Genomic DNA, 20,471 nt, shown 5'->3' with positions numbered 1-20,471 from the left:
ATGGCCAATTAGGTCCAAGGAAATAGACTATCAAGAAGAAAGCAGGAGAGTAAACTGTGGTCACAGACAAGATTGATTTCCCTGTGCTAAGAGGAAGAAGAACCCCCTGGGATATATGTGTAGAAAAGGACCTAAGATGTTAAACTGATCACTGAGGAGTATTGAAGGAGATTATTGCCCATTATTGACATTAAGTTGTTCAGTGTCCCACTTCTCACCCATGGCAGTGCCGAAACAATTTCACAATACCTCTGGATCACCTGAGTGTTATTAATACATTGCTGAGCCAACTCTGGTACTGAGTTGCTTTATTCTTCTAAAGCATCATTTTTATGTCATTGCTCTATGTAAGAAGATTCTATGTAAGAATCTTCTAAAGCCATGTTGTCTATCATTTTAAATTACAGTGCTTTAGTCTGGCATTCAGAAATCATTTTTCCATGAATGCAAATCCTCTGCTCCAGGGAGGTTATTACCATTTTCAAATATGTTGTGTAGACCTAGAGTGTTCATATCTCTTCCTGACATTAAAATTCATATTTTTTTCTTCCTGAAACCCTCTTATTAACCTCAACCTTTACAATGCTTTATTTCTGTTTACTCTAACTGGATTCACTCCTTTCTTCCATGTTTGTACCTTTTGTCTCTCCAACTAGTATTTTTCCCCTCTGTATAGATTATATATTTCTTAAAGGCAGAGACTATATAGTCTTATCTTTTATACATACCATCAAAAAGTAGGGCGTGAACCTTTCTTTTAGTTTTTATTTGACTACTTGTACAATGTTTTTAAAAATATTAGTGTTCAGAATAGTGGGAAAAGATTAGTCATTTGCCTGGCTTTTCATTTAATAAAGCATGACTTAGAAATATAAAATGTAGTCTCCTTGTTGAAAGTTTTTATGAATTGTTTTGATGTGACTTCTCAAGATATTAGATACTTAAATAACTTTAATAGTCTATACACAATCAGCATTATGACTTAGTAGACGTAGAAGAGACAATAAAGAGAATAAGCTTGCCCTCTTAAATAAGAATTTCTTATGAAATGTGTAAAAATGTTATTTTTGTATTTTTGATAATCATGTAAATTGCTGTTAACTCCATAGAGGCAGAGTGAAAATATGTATGAAAAGGTTTTGTTTGACTAACCAAATCCACTCATAAGAATTTATCTCAACTCTTTGTAGATATATTTAAATATATATATTTTAGGCTGGTCATTATGACATTGTTTTATAATAGTAAAATACTGTGAATCACTTAAATATTCAACCATGTGCAATTCATTAATTGTGCTATGCTACATTCACTATGAAATATTATACAACTACTAAAAAATAGTCTACTAGAGTAGTGACATGGGAAAATAGTCTTGATATATTAGTAAGTTAAAAATAACAGATAACTGAACAGTATAGTGTAATCCCATTTTTTGCCAAAAAAGAAAAATCTGTGTATCTGTAAATGTTTAAAATTCTGTCTTCTAAATCGTATACAATAACTATGCATCACTTTTGTAATCAGGAAAAAAAAACCTATTAAAAATAGATTTGCTGTAATTCAGAGAGAAAATAAATAACAGTGATAAAGATAAAATTATTTATCTATGAGGACCAGTCTTGCAATTAAGGAAAACAAAAGAGACTTCCTTCCCCCCCACTCCTTCTAATTCTGTAAAATCTTAACCTTAGGTAGAATTCAGAATGATCATTGGTGGTAATTATACTGTTGTGATCTAGAGTTACCAACTTCAGATCTAATCTAAGCACTGCCACTAAGTAGTTTCCTTAGGGGTAGCCCTGAATAGCTTTCTGGGTTTCACTTTCTCATTTTATTTTATTCTTTAAAATATTTTTTAACGTTAATTCATTTTGAGAGAAAGAGAAAGTATGTGCATGAGAGCAGGGAAGGGGCCGAGAGAGGGAGAGAGAGAATCCCAAGCAGGCTCCATGCTGTCAGCCCAGAACACCACGTGGGGCTCAGTCTCACAAACTCTGAGATCATGACCTGAGGCCAAATCAAGAGCGGATGTTCAACCTATTGAGGCACCTAGGTGCCCCTAACTTTTTTTCTTTTTAGAAAATCAATAGACTCTAGCAAATAGGCTTCTAATTAGATAAATAACGCTACATAGAGAACACATAGCAGGCGTTCAGCAAGAGTTAGTGTTCTTCTAAAGAAGCTACTAGCTCAGAGATCTAATGTTCTCTGAAAGTAAAACTTAATCACAGGTCCTTTAAAGTGCCAGTTCAGAATTTTCAGGGCCTTAATGATATTTATTGTTGGATCTTTCACACATTGATTCATTTTATTCGTATGGGTAACTTATTTATAAAATGATTTAGTTCTCCAGAAGACAGTATTTTCACACTTTTTCATTTACTCTGTTGATTCACTTTCAACATAATTAAAAGCATTTAGCTTCTAGAAGATGTTATTTCCCACAGTCCAAATTTATCTGCTTTCTTTAGGTTGCTATCAGCAGAACAGACATTGAAGACTTAGATCTCTATGCTACATCTCGGGAAAGAAGATTTCGTTTGTTTGCTTCTATAGAATGTGAAGGACAGTTATTCATGACTCCATATGACTTTATTTTGGCTGTTACAACAGATGAGCCCAAATGTAAGTATATTTTCTGAATTCTCTTAATCATTTTGTAAGATTTTTTTCTTATCTCTAGTTTGGAAAAGGGTAGAACAGTATAAGTTTTCAGAACAACTAACCCAAGTAATGTGGTATTTCAAAAGACGTGATGCTGTGCAATCTTACTAGACTAATATTTCTTATAAACTCCTACTGGCATCTCTTTCCTTTTCACAAACTTTTATTTTCTTTTTCTCAGTTCATCAAACTTAAAAACACCTTACTCTTCATATTTTTTTAAGTTTATTTATTTATTTGTTTTGAGAGAGAGAGAGAAAGAGAGAGTTCCAGCAGTACAGAGGCAGAGAGAGGGGGAGAAAGAGAATCCCAAGCAGGCTCTGCACTGTCAGCTTGGGGCCCAAACTCAGGAACAGTGAGATCATGACCTGAGCCAGAGAGTTGGACACTCACTGACTGAGCCACCCAGGAGCCGCATATAATAGGTTTATATTCTCCCTATTCAGTTCTTATATCTAGCATGAACAGAGTAATTCAGAGGACTGGATTTGAAGCTAGACCTAGGCCAAGAATTCTACCTGTACCTCTTCTGTATTTGTCATGGCTCCTACACTGTAAATATAGACTGATTGTTACTCATCTTTCCATATGTTAAGAGCAATGGTTCTCAACCTCTTTGGCATTATGTACATTCTTGGAAATCTCATCAGTGTCTGATTAATAGAAGACAGCTGTATTCTCACCTCCTTTTTTTATTTGGTACATTGCAGTGTGTTGTTTTTCACGAAGTATATTAAGAAAATCTGCCTCACAGATAAGTAGGCAAAGGGAAGAGCATTTTAATAGCTTTTTCAGATATTTGTAAATATTCTTCTTGGTTATTCTGTCAACACTTGGCTAGTGGTAGTTTCTTAAAGTTTTGTTGCAATGTGGAGTTTGAAACTTTTGACATCTGTTATGTTAAAATCCAGTGGTTTATATTGTGCTTTGAATGGATCTTTTACCCTTATAATCTTGTAACATCAAATGGAAGATACTGGTTCACTAAGTTATGCAGATCTTCTAAATGTTGACATATTTATTATACAATTTTTTAAAAAATCACATTCATGGATATTATCATAAAAATCTTTACATATTGGAAAGCTCATGGTGGTATATACACGTTTTCCCAAATTCTGATTTTCACTTGAAAGCTCAAATGTTTTGACTGGCAACAAATATTGTTGGTGGTTATCCTGAAGTGATAGCTGACTGTTCATTTGTAAGAGAAAGCCTGCCAAATACCGAAGTCCAAATAACCATAATTTATCTGTCATTTGTTCTTTCAAGTAAAAATGTGTTCCATGAAAAAAGGTTCAGTTCGCAACTCACAGAGTCACAGTGCTTGTTCTCAAGACAACCACAGTACTTTGGAATACAACAGAAGTGCTTTATGCACACTTCCCATTTCATCTCACAGCATGTTATCACATGTATGTAAAGACACCTATCAAATGCCAGGTATTGCACTAGGCACTGGAGATAAAATGGTGAGGGGAACAAAAAAATAAATAAATGCCCTCCACCCTCATGATGCTTACAGTCTGGTAGAAGGAATCAATGCTGATCAGTGAAATAGACAAATCAACAGCAAACTGTATCTGTGTTCAGTGCCACGAAAGAAAGATACTCGAGGCTGTGAGAGTATATTTTTGAGAAGTAACGTAGTCGAGTAGCTCAGGGAAATCCTCCCTGGGCAAATAAATATCAACGTGAAATACGAATTGTGAGTAAGAGTTAACTAGGCAAGTAGGATGCCGAGAGTAGACAATCTCAGCCGAAGAAACAGCATGGATCAAGACGCCATGACAAGAGGGAATGTGATACACGGGAGGGGAAACCGATCTGGGAGGCTGTAGGGCAAGGAGCAGGGAAGGATATGGTATAAGGTGCGGCTGGGGGTGTGGGGTGGTGCCAAAGCTTTGAGCCTGGAAACTTATATTAAACATTTCTGTTTTTATCCCAAAAGTAATGGAAAATCATGGCAGTAGTTTAAGCTGCAGAAGAATTTGGTATGTTAAAAAAGAATTCAACTGACTACATTTTAAAGACCTTTTTGTCTTTATTCAGTGATTCATGAGTCAGGCAGCATCCCATCTAGCAGACAGAACGGAGCTCCAAGGAGCTGTACAAAAGACATATAGGCAGAAAGGAACAGGAATAGGGATGTCATACCAGGCAAAAATGTGGGTTGATTATCGCAAGGTTACTCCCCTTTAGAGGATGGCAGGGGTCTGTCAAGCACATTACCTAACTAGTGCTGATTGACTGATTTAAGATTCCATTTCTGGCAGAGCAGAAACTGTAATTAAGTTAAGTTTTGGCTTGGTGACATGGGTCTTAGCATAAGCAACTCTGTTGGACCTATTGCCTTGTTTTTAACAGGTACATACCATGATTAGATTGTGTTTTGAAAAGATTTTTCAGAGTGGAGATAGATTGGAGAGGGCCAGGGTGAGCGTGAGCAGATCAGAGAGCAGACTCTTGTCCAGGCTTGAAAAGCTTCTAATGATGGTAGCAATGGTGATGATGGACTAATGAGTACTAAAAATTTCTGGCTGGTTTAACTGTATGGATGACAGTAGGGACCAGGTTTGAAGGGAAAAATTAAACTTCAACTGTGGACATGATGGATTTAAGATGCCTTAGACATCTAAAGAGGAGATATTGAAGACACAGTTGTGTCTGGCTTTTGATCATTCGTTTCAGTTCTTTGAAAAGCAGTGTACTAAAGAACCAGTTGTTTGATAATCTACTTGAAACTGCCAAACAAATGCCTGAAGTTATATTACAACAAATTATAGCCATTTGTTTTTTCTTCAGAGACAGGGATGTGACAAAACTTTAACATGAAATCCTCAAGTTCTAATATACAGCATGGTAAACATAGTTGATTAATACCATATTGTGTAATCATAAAAATTTCTAAGAAAGTAAATCTTAAGCATTCTCAACAGTAACCAAAAAAGTAACTCTGTGAGGTGAAAAAAAATTGTAAAAGTTCAAAAAAATTAAATCCTAAATAATTTGGCAAATTGGCTACTTTGCAAATTAGCTTTTAATCAATTAATTTTTGATACTTTATATTATTTCCATTGGAGATGAGGGGAGAGGGCTGGGTAGAGTATATATTTAGGGTTCATCTGTACGTGGTTATTAATGCAGTATGTATGGATGAGATTGCCTAAGCGGCAGTGTAGTAGGAGAATACAGAGGACCAAGGACTAATTCTTGAGGAATTCCTAGACTTTAAATGGTGAAGGTACAAAGGCTTGGAAGATGAGTCTCAAAAGGACACCTAGGAGTATCCAGAGACATGGGAAGAAAGTCAGGAGTATGAAGGCATCAAGGCCCAGAAACACGAACAGAATGGTCAAATGAAACGTCAAGTTAGATGAGGGCAGAAAAATGTCCACCAGATTTAGTAATTTGAAGGTGATTGATGATTTTTAAAATGATGTTTCAGTGTAATGATTAGGGCAAAGACCAGAGATAGCAAGAGTAGAAGATGAAGAGATGAAGACAGGCAGTATAAAGGACTCTTTGAAGATGTTTGGCTGTGAAGTAGAAAGGAAAGGAAAGATCATAGTTGAAGTAGAGGCTTTTATCCTGCAATATTTTGCCAGGAGACGCTGAGGATAGCACTACAGGAGAGGAACAAACACCTGAGATGAAGAGAGTCAGCGGTAGTCCACTTTGGGAATATGTAAGGTAGTAGCCAGAGAGAAGGCTATAAATTAAGTAGGACTCTTTTTGAGGAATTTGAAGGCTGTGGTAGGGATTAGAACTCTGTGTTCCTTTAGCCACTCTTTCTTCCCTCCCTTCTGGAAATATTTATTGAGAACTTACCATATGCCAGATACATATTTTGCCTTGGAATTGGTTGATACTTTTGTCCTCTTAAAATATTTTAAGCTTCATAAATGTAGAGACTGTACGTAGAAAAGACCCTTATACAAAAATATATACGTGTTCTGTACTTTTTTGTTTAATTGATGTCATATAATGTGGATTTTTTTAAGCTAGCATATATTTGATAAAACTATTAATGTATTTTTTAAATATCAAATGGCATTTTTGCATCAAATTCTATAATTTTTGTCAAACACATATTTTTTTAAGTTTATTTATTTATTTTGAGAGAGAGAGAGAGAGATTGAGAGCACAAGTTGAGGAGGAACAGAGAGAGAGGGGGAGACACAGAATCTGAAACAGGCTCCAGGCTCTGAGCTGTCAGCACAGAGCCCAACACAGGGCTCGAACCCACCAACTACAAGATCATGACCTGAGCCAAAGTCAGACACTTAACCTACTGAGCCACCCAGGTGCCCCTCAAACTGGAACTTTTAAAATATAGTTAAGAACAATCACTAAAGATCAAGATATTTGTAAAAACTTTTTTTAAAGTGTAGGGTTATAAAAAGAAATATTTGCCTCAGAAGAAAAAATAGGTTTCACAGACTGAATATTATTAAATCATATATATATACGATTTATATATATATATTGGCATATTAAGATGAGACAGACTTGTTTTTAAATGTTTGTTTATTTATTAGACTTGTATTAAAATTTTTTTAAATGTTTATTTATTTTTGAGAGAGAGAGTGTGAGCGGGCGAGGGGTAGAGAGAGGGGGAGACACAGAATCCGAAGCAGGCTCCAGGCTCTGAGCTGTCAGCACAGAGCCTGAAGTGGGGCTCCAACTCAAGAACCAGAGATCATGACCTGAGCTGAAGTCAGATGCTTAACCGACTGAGCCACCCAGGCGCCCCTGGACAGACTTGTATTTAAACCTTAGCATTCAGTTTCTAGCTTTGAAAACTTTGTTATTCAATCTTTAGTCTCATCATTTATAAAAATAAAAATAATAGCAACTTCACAAGGTTTTTGAGGATTGAGTGATATTGGTTGTGTTCAGTATAGTACCAGACAGACAGTAAGCACTTAATAAATGTTGGTAGCTGTTATTGTCATTGTCACCATCATTGTCATTGTTTGAATCTATAATCATAATTAAAAACAAATCTTTGATACAATTTTATGGTGACACCAACACGAAAAAAAGGGGTATGCTGTGTGAACATTTGCTTAACAGTTATAGTTTAAATAAATGTTAATTGAGATATACATTTGATTGCTGATCATAGCTTTGTGTTTGAAATCTAGAAAATTTCTTATTTTACCTACCTAAATAGAACCTAAAAGGTAAATTTCCCTTCTGGAACTAAAGTAGGTAATTGATTACTTTCACATAGTATTATTTTAATTTTAGTTTTAGAAAATATATTGTTAAAAAATTTCAAATATACATAAAAGTATTAAAAATATAATGAACATCAACCTATAGCTGAAGAAATAAAATACATCTATTAGAGTTGAAGTCCCTCTTCACCCAAGTTATATTTATATATGTAGTAACTTAATACGAAATAAGGAATTCCGAAAATCAGAAAATCCTTTGAAGAACAATCTTAATGGCTCTTTAGTCTTTATAAAAAAAAAAAAAAGCTAATAATACTGAGCATGGTAACACATCCGGCAGAATGAATATGTCTTTTGTGAATAATGTACCCTGGAAATCTCATAAACCCTACAGAGCTCAAGAGTGTGTCACTTCCTCTTCTGATAAATAGCTTCTGAACATTGCATAAGAGCGTGTGCATGTACTTTTGTACCATTTATTTTTCTTCTGTTCTCATTTGCCATATTTCAATAGCAACAGAATAATAAATATTATTTACAATGTTCTGTTCATTATGGAAAGGAAGATATCTTTATGAAATAGGTGTATTATAGTTAAGGTTAAATGCTGAATTCTTCTTTGTAAATTTATGATTTTAATCTTTCGATTACATGTTTGTATAAACTATCTTAGGTAAAGAAAGGATGTTGTTGCTGCATAGAGAAGAAATCTATCTCCATAAAAATCAGCTTGCTAAATTTTAGAATATATTTCTATCCTTCCAATCTTAAAATGACTTATTACATTGTTTAAAAGAAGAGAAAGGTACATGGCAAAAACTGCCTATCTCATAATCTTCACTTTGATATACTGTTTATAATAATTGTGGTTAATTATAAAGAAATAGCCACATTGCCATGTAGAATAATTATTGGCTGTCATTATTGTAATGTAGCTGAAATAATTAATATTTACCAGTTCCTAATGCAGCTGTGTTATAGGACTTAATCACATAGAAACCTGGAGATGATTCTTAGGCAGGCATTCACAGTTTTCAAATCTGAGTAAAGGAAATAATAATGTTGACTCTCCATTTATTCCAATATTATAAGACTTATAGTGTTTTATGTCTTCAAGGGTGTGAGGAGGAATCAGTAGGTAGTAGTACCTACTTTAGTTCCTACTTTAGTAGGAGTCAGTAGTGATTCTAGGTATTTTATTCGACTATAACACTCTTGTTCCAGAAATGAATCTTAAATACAGGGAAAAAATGGAAAACAGGATGAGGGTCCCCCTCTCACATTACCTGCTCTCTCCTTCCTCTCTTTTTCTCATTGCCCCCATTCTTCCACTCCACCCTAGAGAGACCAGGCATCTGAATCATACCCAGAGATACTAGCACAGCAGAGATCATGGACAGTGAAATTATAAATTCTCTGTTAATATTTTTATTCTAGTATGAATATTTAACAAATATCAGTATTTGTGTTGTAAGCCTAAAAGATTTTTAACATGGATTAAGTTAACTTTATAAATCCAGAAACCCCCAAAGTAAGATAATGATTATGGAAAATGTTTACTACCCCACTGACATTATTTATTATACCTAGTTTATAGTACATGAAACAAATACATAACATAAATAAACCATATCTTGGATCTACATCTTGAAGTTAAAAAAACATTGCCTGTTAGATATAAAGTCTGGTGTTATGAGTTATGGCTGTAGATTGGTTACTGAATTTGGATATACATTGCATGAAATATTTATTATCTAATTCTTTTATATTTATTGCAGTTGCTAAGACGTGGAAGTCACTTACCAAACAGGTAGGTTAAAGCTCTTGGTGTCATATACATGCACACTATGTATATGCATGCCCACTTTGGAAAATTGTTTGGCATCATCTTCTAACACTAAAGATACACATACCCTAGACCTAGCAGTTCTACAACAGCATACATATGCGTACTAGTAATGTTAAGCTTGAATATACCCTGTGTTCTAGTAATTTTACACTAATGTGTGTACATAGAGAAGCTTATGCTTTCAGGAGAGGTTCACAGGAATACTATTAGATTATTCATAATTGACCATAAAGACTACAATATAATATCAATAGTAGAAGTGATGAATAAGCTTTTACATATTCATACAGCAGTTGCTATACCGAGTGAAAACAAATGAATTATACCAGTGCTTAAACTAGATGAATCTTGGAAATGTAATGACAAAGTAAGCAATCGAAAAATATATAAATTACAAAACTAGGGGGGGAAATCATAGTGTTGAAGAATGCAGTCATTGGTGGGAAAATGATAAATTTAAGGAATGATAAATTTAAGACAATATTTACCTCTGGGAAAGATGGAGGGATATATCATAAGTAAGAGCTACAAAGAGGCTTATAAAGTACTGGTAATTTTCTGTTTCTTAACAGTTTCTACTTTATTTTTTTTAATTTTTTTAATGTTTATTTACTCTTGAGACAGAGACAGAGCGTGAACAGGGGAGGGGCAGAGAGAGAGGGAGACACAGAATCTGAAACAGGCTCCAGGCTCTGAGCTGTCAGCACAGAGCCTGACACGGGGCTCAAAGCCATGAACTGTGAGATCATGACCTGAGCCAAAAGTCGGACGCTTAACCGACTGAGCCACCCAGGTGCCCCAACAGTTTCTACTTTAAATTTTAATATATTCTTTTTGTACTTTTAAATGTATGATAAACTTCAATATTAAAAAAATCAGTATTAGGATAGCATTCTAGGGAACTTCTTTAAACAGTTAAAGAGAACCCTCCCAAAGCCTGTAGCAAATGCAATGTTTACATGTGAAACTTTAGACATTCTCTTTAAAATTATGTATGATATAGGGGTGCCTGAGTGGCTCAGTCGGTTAAGCATCCGACTTCGGCTCAGGTCATGATCTCATGGTCCATGAGTTCAAGCCCTGCATCAGGCTCTGGGACGAAAGCTCAGAGCCTGAAGCCTGCTTCAGATTCCTTCTCCTTCACTCTCTCTCTCTGTCTCTAACCCACTTGTGCTCTCCTTCTCTCTCAAAATTAAATTAACATTATAGTAATAATAATATAAATAAAATTAGATATGATATAAATATGTCTCTTATCACAACTGCTAACTCCCTGTTTTACTACAGATCAAAGCTAATGCTGTGTATTAGTTTGCTAGGGCAGCTGTAGCAAATACCAAAGTTTGGGTGGCTTAAATGACAGAAATTTATTTTCTCACGTTTCTGAAAGCTGGAAGTTCAAGATCAAGGTGTTGGCAGCATGGGTTTCTTCTGAGGCCTCTCTCCTTGGCCTGTAGGTGGCCATCTTCTCCCTCTGTTATCCTCACATGTTGTTGTTCTGTGCATGTCTGTGTCCTGATGTCTTTTTATAAGGACACCAGTCATATTGGATTAGGGCCCACCATAATGACCTCACTTAACAATCTTAATTACCTTTTTAAAGGCCCTTTCTCAATACAGTCACATTCTGGTGTACTGAGAATTATGACTTCAAATGTAAATTTGAGGTGTACATAATCCAGGCTATCACATGTAGTATGACAAGAAGAAAGAAAGAGGTTCTAAGGATTAGCACAGTAGGAAGCCATATGGTTGAGAGAAAAATGTAAAAATACATAGATTTCAAATGTATTCAAATTTAGTAAAAGTTTAGCAAGGTTGCTGCTGAGTATAAGATCAATTAACCAAAGTTAATAAAATGTTTCTGCACCAGCGATAGCAATTAGAAGCTGTACTGTCAAATAAGATACTTTTCACAATAGCAACAAAAACTATTACTTTGTGTGCCTAACAGAAGATGTGCAAGACATTGTTATATTTTTTAAAAGACATGAATAAACCGAGAAATAGATCATGTTCATGGATGATTCATTTGGAAGAGTAAGGATCCAGAATTTTCAGAACAATTCTGAAAAGGAAGGAGGGGAAAACATCAGGATGAGAATGATTGGGCCTGTGTCATATTAAGACTAATAATAGAGTTATAATTAAAATAGTATTGTATTATTGCAAGAGTTTTTTAATTAGATGAAAATAATAGAATATAGAGTTCATAAACAGACCCATGCATATATGGAAAGATCTGTAAATCGCTAGAGAATGAATTGACCTTTAGATACTGAAACAATAGTCTTTCCAACATGGAGGCAAACAAATTAAATACTAAACTGATCACCATACACAAAAGCAAATTTCAGATGGATTAAGTTCTTATTTTTGACAAACAAAAATTCTGAAATATTAGAAGTAAAATAAGGGATACAAGAGGATTCTTTAGATAAGACACAAAACAAAGCTCAAAGGATATTTGGGCAAATTTTATTAAATTAAATATGAAAAATTTTGGCATACCAAAAGAGTGTCAACAATGCTAAAAGATGTGTGATAGATGGGAGAATATGCTTACAGTGTATTAACAGAAAACATTGAGTGTCTTGTACTCATATAGAACTCCTGTAAATCAATAGAAGAAAGATAGCCAGCTCAATAAGAAAAAAATGAGTAAACATAGAATGGCCAATAATATATGTAAAGGAGCTCAGCCTCGCTACTAATCAGGGATATGCAAATTAAGCCAATAATATGTTGCTATTTCACACCCGTCAGATTATCAGCTGCCAGAAATCTCACAATACCAGTAATTAGCACCGACAAGAAGAAGAAAGAACCAAGGTAGAATGCAAATTTGTATATTCACTTTTGAGAGAAATTTGTCAATATCTAATAAAGTTGAAAATATATAATCAAGAGCTCTACTTCTAGAGATGTATACTAGAGAAATAGTTACACCAGCAGTCCTGTACATGTTTTCTGTTTTCTTCTTTCTGCAGCATTAATTGTAATAGCCAAAACACAAAAAAAACAATATAAATGTTAGTCAGTTGAGAAATGAATAAAAGAATTGTCACCGAGGCATATCAAGGACAAATTCAATGTATAATACAGAACTATGGTGAATAAATACATTAGAGCTATAGGTATCAACGTGAGCCAAGATCAAGAGTTGGACGCTTTACTGACTGAACCACACAGGCGCCCCTGCATTATAATTCTGATGCTACCCATCCAAAGTTAGTTTCAGACTCCATAGATTTAAGGACACAGTCCCCAACAAGACTGCTCTCATTTCAGATGTCACATGCAAGTTCAAGGGTCCCGAGGCCACCCACACTTCTGACCAACTGGCTACAAATCCAAGAGGTTCCTGTAATTCTCCTCAAGTTCAGTAATTTTCTAGACTGACACAAAACTGACAAACATTCTGTATTTATTAACAGTTTATTCTAAGTGCCACAAGTCAGGACTAGCCATATGAAGAGACTCCTCGGACAGGTATAGGAGGATCCCAAACACACGCCTTCCGTGCCCTCTCCCCACCTCGCACATCGGCGTGTTCACCAACCTGAAATCTCCACTGAGCTTGGGCGTTGAGTTTTTATTGAGGGTTTCATTATCTAGGTATAATTGGTTCATTGGCCAAGTGCTTGAGCTCCATCTCTAGTCCCTTTTCCTACCCCACCCCAGAAGTCAGGAGAGCTCAAAGCTCCAACTCTCTGATCCCACGGTGATTCCTTCTGGCAGTCAGCAGCCCACCCTGGGTGTGACTCAAGGATTCAGAGTCTCCTAGGAGCCAGGGGCAAAGGCCAAGCAAAGCATTTATTACACAGCACCACTACCTATAAGAGACCAAGATAGGCACTGAATGGGGAGGGAGATTCACATTCCGAGTGGAAATACAGATTTTAATACATTTTCAAACTTCTTAAAGTCAACAGGAGACAAAGATCAATGTGTTAATTGGATAATCTAGACCAGAAGAATATGAATTATTACTAAAGTAAACTGCTTGGTCAGTAAGGATCTGGCCCATCATTTAGAAGTTGTGTGACCTTGGGTGAATTTCTTATTCTTTTTAAGTCTCAGTAAAATATGCAGAATGAGGTTTGTTTTTTAAAATTAAATGAGAGATTGTATTAGCCCATTGTTAGGCACATGGAGGGCACTCAGAAAAAGGTAGCTATGATTTTTTTGATTGTAAACTCAAGTGGAGTTTAAACTAGAAGAGATGGAATTGAATACATGGAAATAGTTAAAATGGAGGAGTGAATATTTGTTTAATAGATACGGTATACATTAAAGTGTATATAATATATGCAAAGTGTTATTTTTCATCTCTTGCTCTAACAAAAATATTCATGAGTTTACTGTTGTTTAAGCAGTAAATATGTGGCTTCTCATTGTTATTCATACCTGAGTTCTTACCTCTGTGCTGTTGCTGCCCTACTCAGACACTACTGATTGTCCGCTGGCATCTGTTACTTGCACTGCAGAGATAACACTACACAACGGAAATGAAAGCAGGGTTCACAGGTGGACTTCAGGGAAAACCCCTAAAAATAACTCTCCCAGGGATTCTTTATTTGCCTGCTAACTCAGCTTTGTAATGAAAAAAAAAAAGTTTATAATGTCACAGAATATTTTTAGATACAACCGCATCAGGAAGGATTTGTCTAAAGTGTTTCTCAAAGTGTAATGTGTAAAAAAAAAAAAAAAAATCACCTGGAGTTCTTACTAACAATACAGATTCTGTTTCAGTAGGTCTGGGAACTGAGACCTCCTTTTCTTACAAGCTCCCAGGTTATGCCTGGGGTATTGGGGAACCATCGTTGTGTAGCAAGAATCAGGTCTGGAATATACAAGTGGTTTCTAGTGTTCTTCAGTGTGTTACTTAGCAAACTACCTTTTTTATTTCAGATTATTTCAATTTATCTTACCAAATCCCTTAATAATTTTTCTTCACAATTAACCAAAATATAATTTTCATTTAATTATTTTTAAGTATTAACAATAAATTCAGAATTCCTTTGGTGTCTGAGCAATGATTCAAATGTTTAAATTTTCAAAATAGTTCCCCAACCTGCTGTGATAGTTTGATTTTAAAAAGGCAGACTAAGCAATTGCAGTCTGTGTTTTTTACTGAATATTTAAGTTAAAATTAGAAAAAAAAATTGAAAGTGGCCACCATAACTCAATACCCTTGAACTCCTGCTTCATCTGATGTCACCATTCTTTGAGTCACTACTAAAATATTACTCATTCTTTCCCAGTATGACCCTCTGTCCATTTACTTCTTCCAGCTCCTTAAATCCAAGACGGCTACAGAGAAGAGACAGTATGTGAAGCCAGGTCATCATCTCTGACCTTGATAAGGAAATCCACCTTAATTATGGCTTTCATGAAACTCAGTGTTTTATCTTAAATTGTTTTTTTTATATATAGTTCTCCAGTTGCTAAACTTATCTTAAATTTTTGATAGCTCTAATTGAATTTAACTTAGCTTCTTTATTATTTATTTTATGGTTAGACTGTGGGCAAATACTAAGTTTTGTGGTTGAATGAACCACAGGTATAGAATAGAATAAATACAGCCATGTCTCAGGTCCTTTAAGTGAAGAATTTTTTTGCATAGGCATTTAAATACTTTGTATTTATAAGTAAGTGGTTTACCATTAATATTGTGATACCTTATGTCATAGGAATTAAATCAAATGCTCTCAGAAACACCACCAGTTTGGAAAGGATCCTCAAAGCTTTTTCGCAATCTTAAAGAAAGAGGTAAATTAACTTTAATACTTATGCATTTTTAAATGGACACTATATTATTTATACTATTTATATATTTTTTCCTCATACTTAAAGTAATTTTATTCATATGTGTGTGTGTGTGTGTGTGTGTGCGTGTGTGTGTGCATAGAGAAAAAACTGAAAAGAAAAATAGTAAAATATTAATACTGATTGTTTCTGGGTAGTGGGATTAAAGGTGGTTCTTATTTTTATATATATTATTCATGTCTTTCAAATTTTTTACAACAAAGTGAACCTTCATAGTACAAAAAATTATTTTTTAACCATATTGAGAAGTGTAGGTTAGGGGCGCCTGGGTGGCTCAGTCGGTTAAGCATCCAACTTCGGCTCAGGTCATGATCTCCCAGTCCGTGAGTTCGAGCCCCACGTCAGGCTCTGTGCTGACAGCTCAGAGCCTGGAGCCTGCTTCAGATTCTGTGTCTCCCTCTCTCTCTGACCCTCCCCCGTTCATGCTGTCTCTCCCTGTCTCAAAAATAAATAAACGTTAAAAAAAAATGTTTAAAATAAAAGAGAAATGTAGGTTATATTTACTTACAGAAAGCATTTTTTAAAAATACTGATCTCCAACTATTTTTCTTCCTTCCATTTTACTTCCAGGCAACTATAGATATTTAAAAATTTAATCAGTATGAAAAACTTATTGGATGTCTTTTGGCCACCCAGTTTGAACATGTTTCTTTTAAAAACAACACTCACTGCAAAATCCACCTGTTTGATCATACTATTTTAGCTATATCTATTTGTCTAAGTCATGGATTCATACACTTCCTTGCAATCAAATTATACTGATTTTATTGCTGTTTTCTTTGACACTGTACTTTTTGTTCATATTTGTAGAAAACACTAACAAAATCTCTTTAATCTTACAAAGTAATTTCTCTTAAAAATACACTTTTTAACATGCTCAAGTATAAGAGTATATAAAATTAAAATGTTAAAGAAATTATATGAACAATTATTGGTTTGAAAATAATTATAGTATACTCTAGTATGAAGACAAATATTTTAAAGGAATAGTTATAGTCTATATATTTTATCTGAGTAGAATTAGAAATTCAAATTGCTTTCACCTAGTTGACATGGAATCTGAAAGGAGTAGACACTTTACCTTTTATTGCAGGATTTTTCATAACTAGAGTTTTAAAATTAGGGCCATGGTATCTTTAAAGCTCTTAGAAATTTTTTCCTAGAAGTTGTCTTAAAGGTCATTCACATCTTAGGGTGGGATGATAGAATCAGGAAAATTCAAAGCTCAGAAAGAGAAGTTAGCAAATTTAAAAATATTTACTTAATACTTCTAGTGGGAAAATACAAATTGGATCAAGTATAATCTAAGAAAAATAAATGCCTGGAAGAAGGAAATTCTTTGTAGTTAAGGAGAGCGTTAAATCTGGAAGCCGTAAGTTTAGGCCTGTCCTAATCTTCTTTATGATGTATGCATATTAGCATGTTTTTCAGGGGACATGAGCTATTCAGTGCTACCCCACAGAATTATCTGTATAGTGATGGAAATGTTGTATTTCTGTCTTGTCTCCCATAGTATACTGCCCTTAGCCCCATGTGGCTTTTAAGGATCTGAAAATGTGGCTATTGTAACTGAGGAAGTAAATGTTTTATTGTGTTTAATTTTAATTGTTTTAAGTTTAGGTAGCCACATCTGGCCAGTGGCTACCCTGTAGGACAGTGCAGAGCTGTGTCACAGTGATTGGATTATTGAAGCAATCCTTATACCCGAAAAGTTTTAGAACCTTTAGGTTAGGCGAAGTGTAGAATGTTACAGGCAGCCTTGCTTTTTTTATATATAGGTTTAAGTGGCAAAGGAATTTTAAAGCTAAATCTTTAGAGCTATTAAAGATTAGTTTACAAGTGAATTATATCTACTTAAAATATTTCCCAGCAAGAAAATGCAGTTTTACAAAAAGTTAATTGAAATGCAACATTTATGAAAACATTATCCAGACTTAGTCATAACAGCCAACTGTAGTGCGTCATAATAGAGGAACTAAATAGTATAATGTTTTTAAGGAACTTCCCTTAGAAGTTTTTTTGTTGAATTTTCAAAAGAAACCTAGTTGGCATCTTTCTTACCCTCTTTTTTAAAGATCACAGCATTACTATATGCTTAGCATATGTATTTATTTTATTTTACTTTTTGATCTTGGGTGGCCTTAAAATAAATTGAAGGGCCAGTTTAATAGTTTTCCATTTTTGTAATTGGAAAGCATTAGCATTAAGAAGTTACAGTTCATGTTTAGTAGTATTTTCTCTTTTCCTTGATCATTTTTATTAAATTATATCATGAGCTTCACTTTGTTCTCCATGCCTGTGGATTACACCACCTCAGAAACCATTTGGTCCTACAGACGGGTACCTACCATGATAATTGTGATGAGTGCTCTCACTGTTAAGAAGTAATCATTCCCTGTGGGAAACCTTGAATTAATTATCAAATAAAAGATGTGTAGTAGTTATTAGACTTCTTTATACCAACCAGCATCTCTGTATTCCACCAGGTCAATCAGAACGACAGTCAGTGAGATGGGATTGTAAAGACATAGAGCTTTCTTTCCCATCCCATTTTCCTTTCTGTTTCTCTTCCTTTCTTCCTGTCTCCCTTTCTCTCTTTTTCTCTTTCTTCTTTTTTCTTTTCTTTCTCTCTCTCTCTCTTTGTTGTTTTTTTTTTTATGAGGGATCCCTATGGAATCTAGGTATTGTATCTTTATATACGTTGGCCATTCCAGAATCTTTCTCCCATAACATTCATGGCAGTCAACCAGAACTATCTGTCTATAGGTCACAATATTGTAGTATAAACAAAAGAAGGGAATGCTTTCACAGGGCTTCTAGCTAGTTCCCTTCAAGTCTTCTGACAAACTGCCTGACAGTGACTCCTGTCCTCTTTGTTCTGTAACAAAGAGGGGAGCCTCAAAGAGCATCAGGGAAAATGGAGTTTCAGGGTTCACGATCTGATTATTTAAGGATTTTTGTATACCCTTTTACCAAACTTTAGGACTATCTGATATCTGGAGAAGTGTTAATTGACTTATTCCTGACTGTGATTTTCTCAGGATCCTCTTGGAAATTCAGTGAAGCATGAATTCTAGTTTGGGGTGCTGTGCCCAAAAGTAAGAATTTGAGTAACAGAATATATATCTTTATTTACTCTGAACACCTTTCGAACTTTGTAATTCTGGGATTATAGAGAACTCGGGATGCAGTATTCAGAAAGTGTAACCCATTTAATTAAAACAAAAATTTCTTAAGAGTACATTTAATAGAAGCATTAAGTTTGTCAAGAATAATAAATGATAACTTGAAAGCAGACAAGTTTCATTTTTTAAGCAATACAGAAATTAGATTTGTAAGCAAGAATATCTAAATGTTTTTTCTGAAAGTTTCAGCACTTTACAGTTTAGCCTTTTTATTTTATGCTAGATTCATCCATTGAAAACTAGCAGCAAGTTTACAGCTAGCTATAAGTAAACATTGTAATTTTGCTTTCCTTGTCAAAATATCTAGGAGCATTAATGGGAATTTTACATGGGTTCTACAGAGGCATTGTGAAACAAATTAAAATTTGGGTTTTTTTGGCCGTGATTTTAGAATAGTTTAGTCTTGCTTAAAACAGTACTTAGCATGTTCTTTAAAGCGGTAAGTTCCTTATTAATATTGCATATTATAATAATATTTTACTTGCTAAATATAAAGTAATATTTTATATATAGCATTACTAATACTATTTTTCTTCTAGGTGTGATTTCTTACACAGAATATCTTTTTCTCTTGTGTATTTTAACAAGTAAGTGTACTCATAAGTCTATTTTTGGATCCATTTTTCTTTTTTAATCAGAATCTTGGAAAACAAATCTTAGATTCTCTTACTACTGAAAATCAGTTTAGGTTTATCCATGGTTATTTTGCGAAAATCAGCAAATGCTAAGCATAGCACTATCAAGAGGCAAAAACGTAACTATTTTTATGGTTCTGGAATAGTAATAAAGTGCTCATAAATTACAAATTTTACGTCATATATCAATCCTTGTGGTTTAATCTACATGAAAGCCTAAAGATCAGGTCAGATGGCAATTTGTAAATTTCCTGCCACCCTCACAGAAATCACATATTTTTTAAGACTAGCATGAAAGAATGAGTCTTTTAACTAGTGAGTGTGTCAGAATACCCATCATCATCCTAGAACAGCTTTGTTACTCTCTTGCTCTCGTATGCAGCAGTTTTTATGAAATCTACAGAGGGCTTACTCGTGTTTTTAGTTAAATTTCATTGCATTTAATGCAGGATCTTACCTGCTCTAGTTCACTGTGCTCCAGCCACCTGGCTTTTGTGTTCCTTGAATTCTCACCTCAGGAATTTGTACTCTCTGCTCTTTCTGCCATCAGTGCTTCTCTCCTCAAGATCCTCGTGATAATAAACATTATCCAGGTTTCTTTTGAAATGTGAAATATGAACCTTTCCTGACCATCCTCCCTCTCCTACCGCTCCCTTTTTCTCCCTTTACCGTGCTTTATTTTCTTCATAGCACTTAAAACTATTTGAAAGGATTCGTTCATTGGTTTATGTGTTCTTGTCTTTCTCCCCATACTTGAATGCAAGGTCCATGATGGCAAAGGTTTTCTCTTTTTTGTCCATTTCTGTATCAAGAACAGTGTCTAGCACATGGTCACCTCTCAAAAAACTAGTTGGTGAATGAGTGAAAAAGAGTAAATGAAAGAATATCGCTAGAGGGATTTCTGTTTGTGGGGATATGTGGAGATGTATGGGAACAAGAGTATCAGTGAAACTCTGTCATTAGAAACAAGTCATAAAATTCCTTGTACCTCTATGATTAGAAAATTCAGAGCCACTTTGTTACTCTAAATTTACTAATGAATGGTGTTATGTTGGAGTTCTATTGTAGGAACTTTGGGGGGGAGTATGTGTGTTTCAAAAATTATCCTTTATTCTTT

At 34.7% G+C, this 20,471-nt stretch overlaps 1 protein-coding gene across 8 annotated transcripts in view; it reads left to right on the top strand.

The window, feature by feature from the left end:
- Positions 1 to 20,471, top strand: part of MICU3 (mitochondrial calcium uptake family member 3) — a 110,492-nt gene that overhangs the window by 47,061 nt on the left and 42,960 nt on the right. For 7 of the 8 annotated variants that reach the window (XR_002085034.2, XR_008421561.1, XM_053900913.1 and 4 more), the window contains 4 exons: positions 2,475 to 2,628; positions 9,632 to 9,663; positions 15,399 to 15,477; positions 19,259 to 19,306. Coding sequence is in view for 6 of the 8 variants with exons in the window: in XM_053900913.1 (XP_053756888.1) it covers positions 2,475 to 2,628; positions 9,632 to 9,663; positions 15,399 to 15,477; positions 19,259 to 19,306 (313 nt within the window). In the remaining 2 variants the exon portion in view is untranslated. The remainder of the gene's footprint in view (positions 1 to 2,474; positions 2,629 to 9,631; positions 9,664 to 15,398; positions 15,478 to 19,258; positions 19,307 to 20,471) is intronic. The other variant, XM_019466752.2, reaches the window with a different exon arrangement.

This window comes from Panthera pardus, unplaced genomic scaffold (assembly GCF_024362965.1).
Source record: "Panthera pardus isolate Hobbes unplaced genomic scaffold, ASM2436296v1 HiC_scaffold_13, whole genome shotgun sequence".
NCBI lineage: Eukaryota > Metazoa > Chordata > Mammalia > Carnivora > Felidae > Panthera > Panthera pardus.
This window is presented reverse-complemented; position numbering and strand designations above follow the sequence as displayed.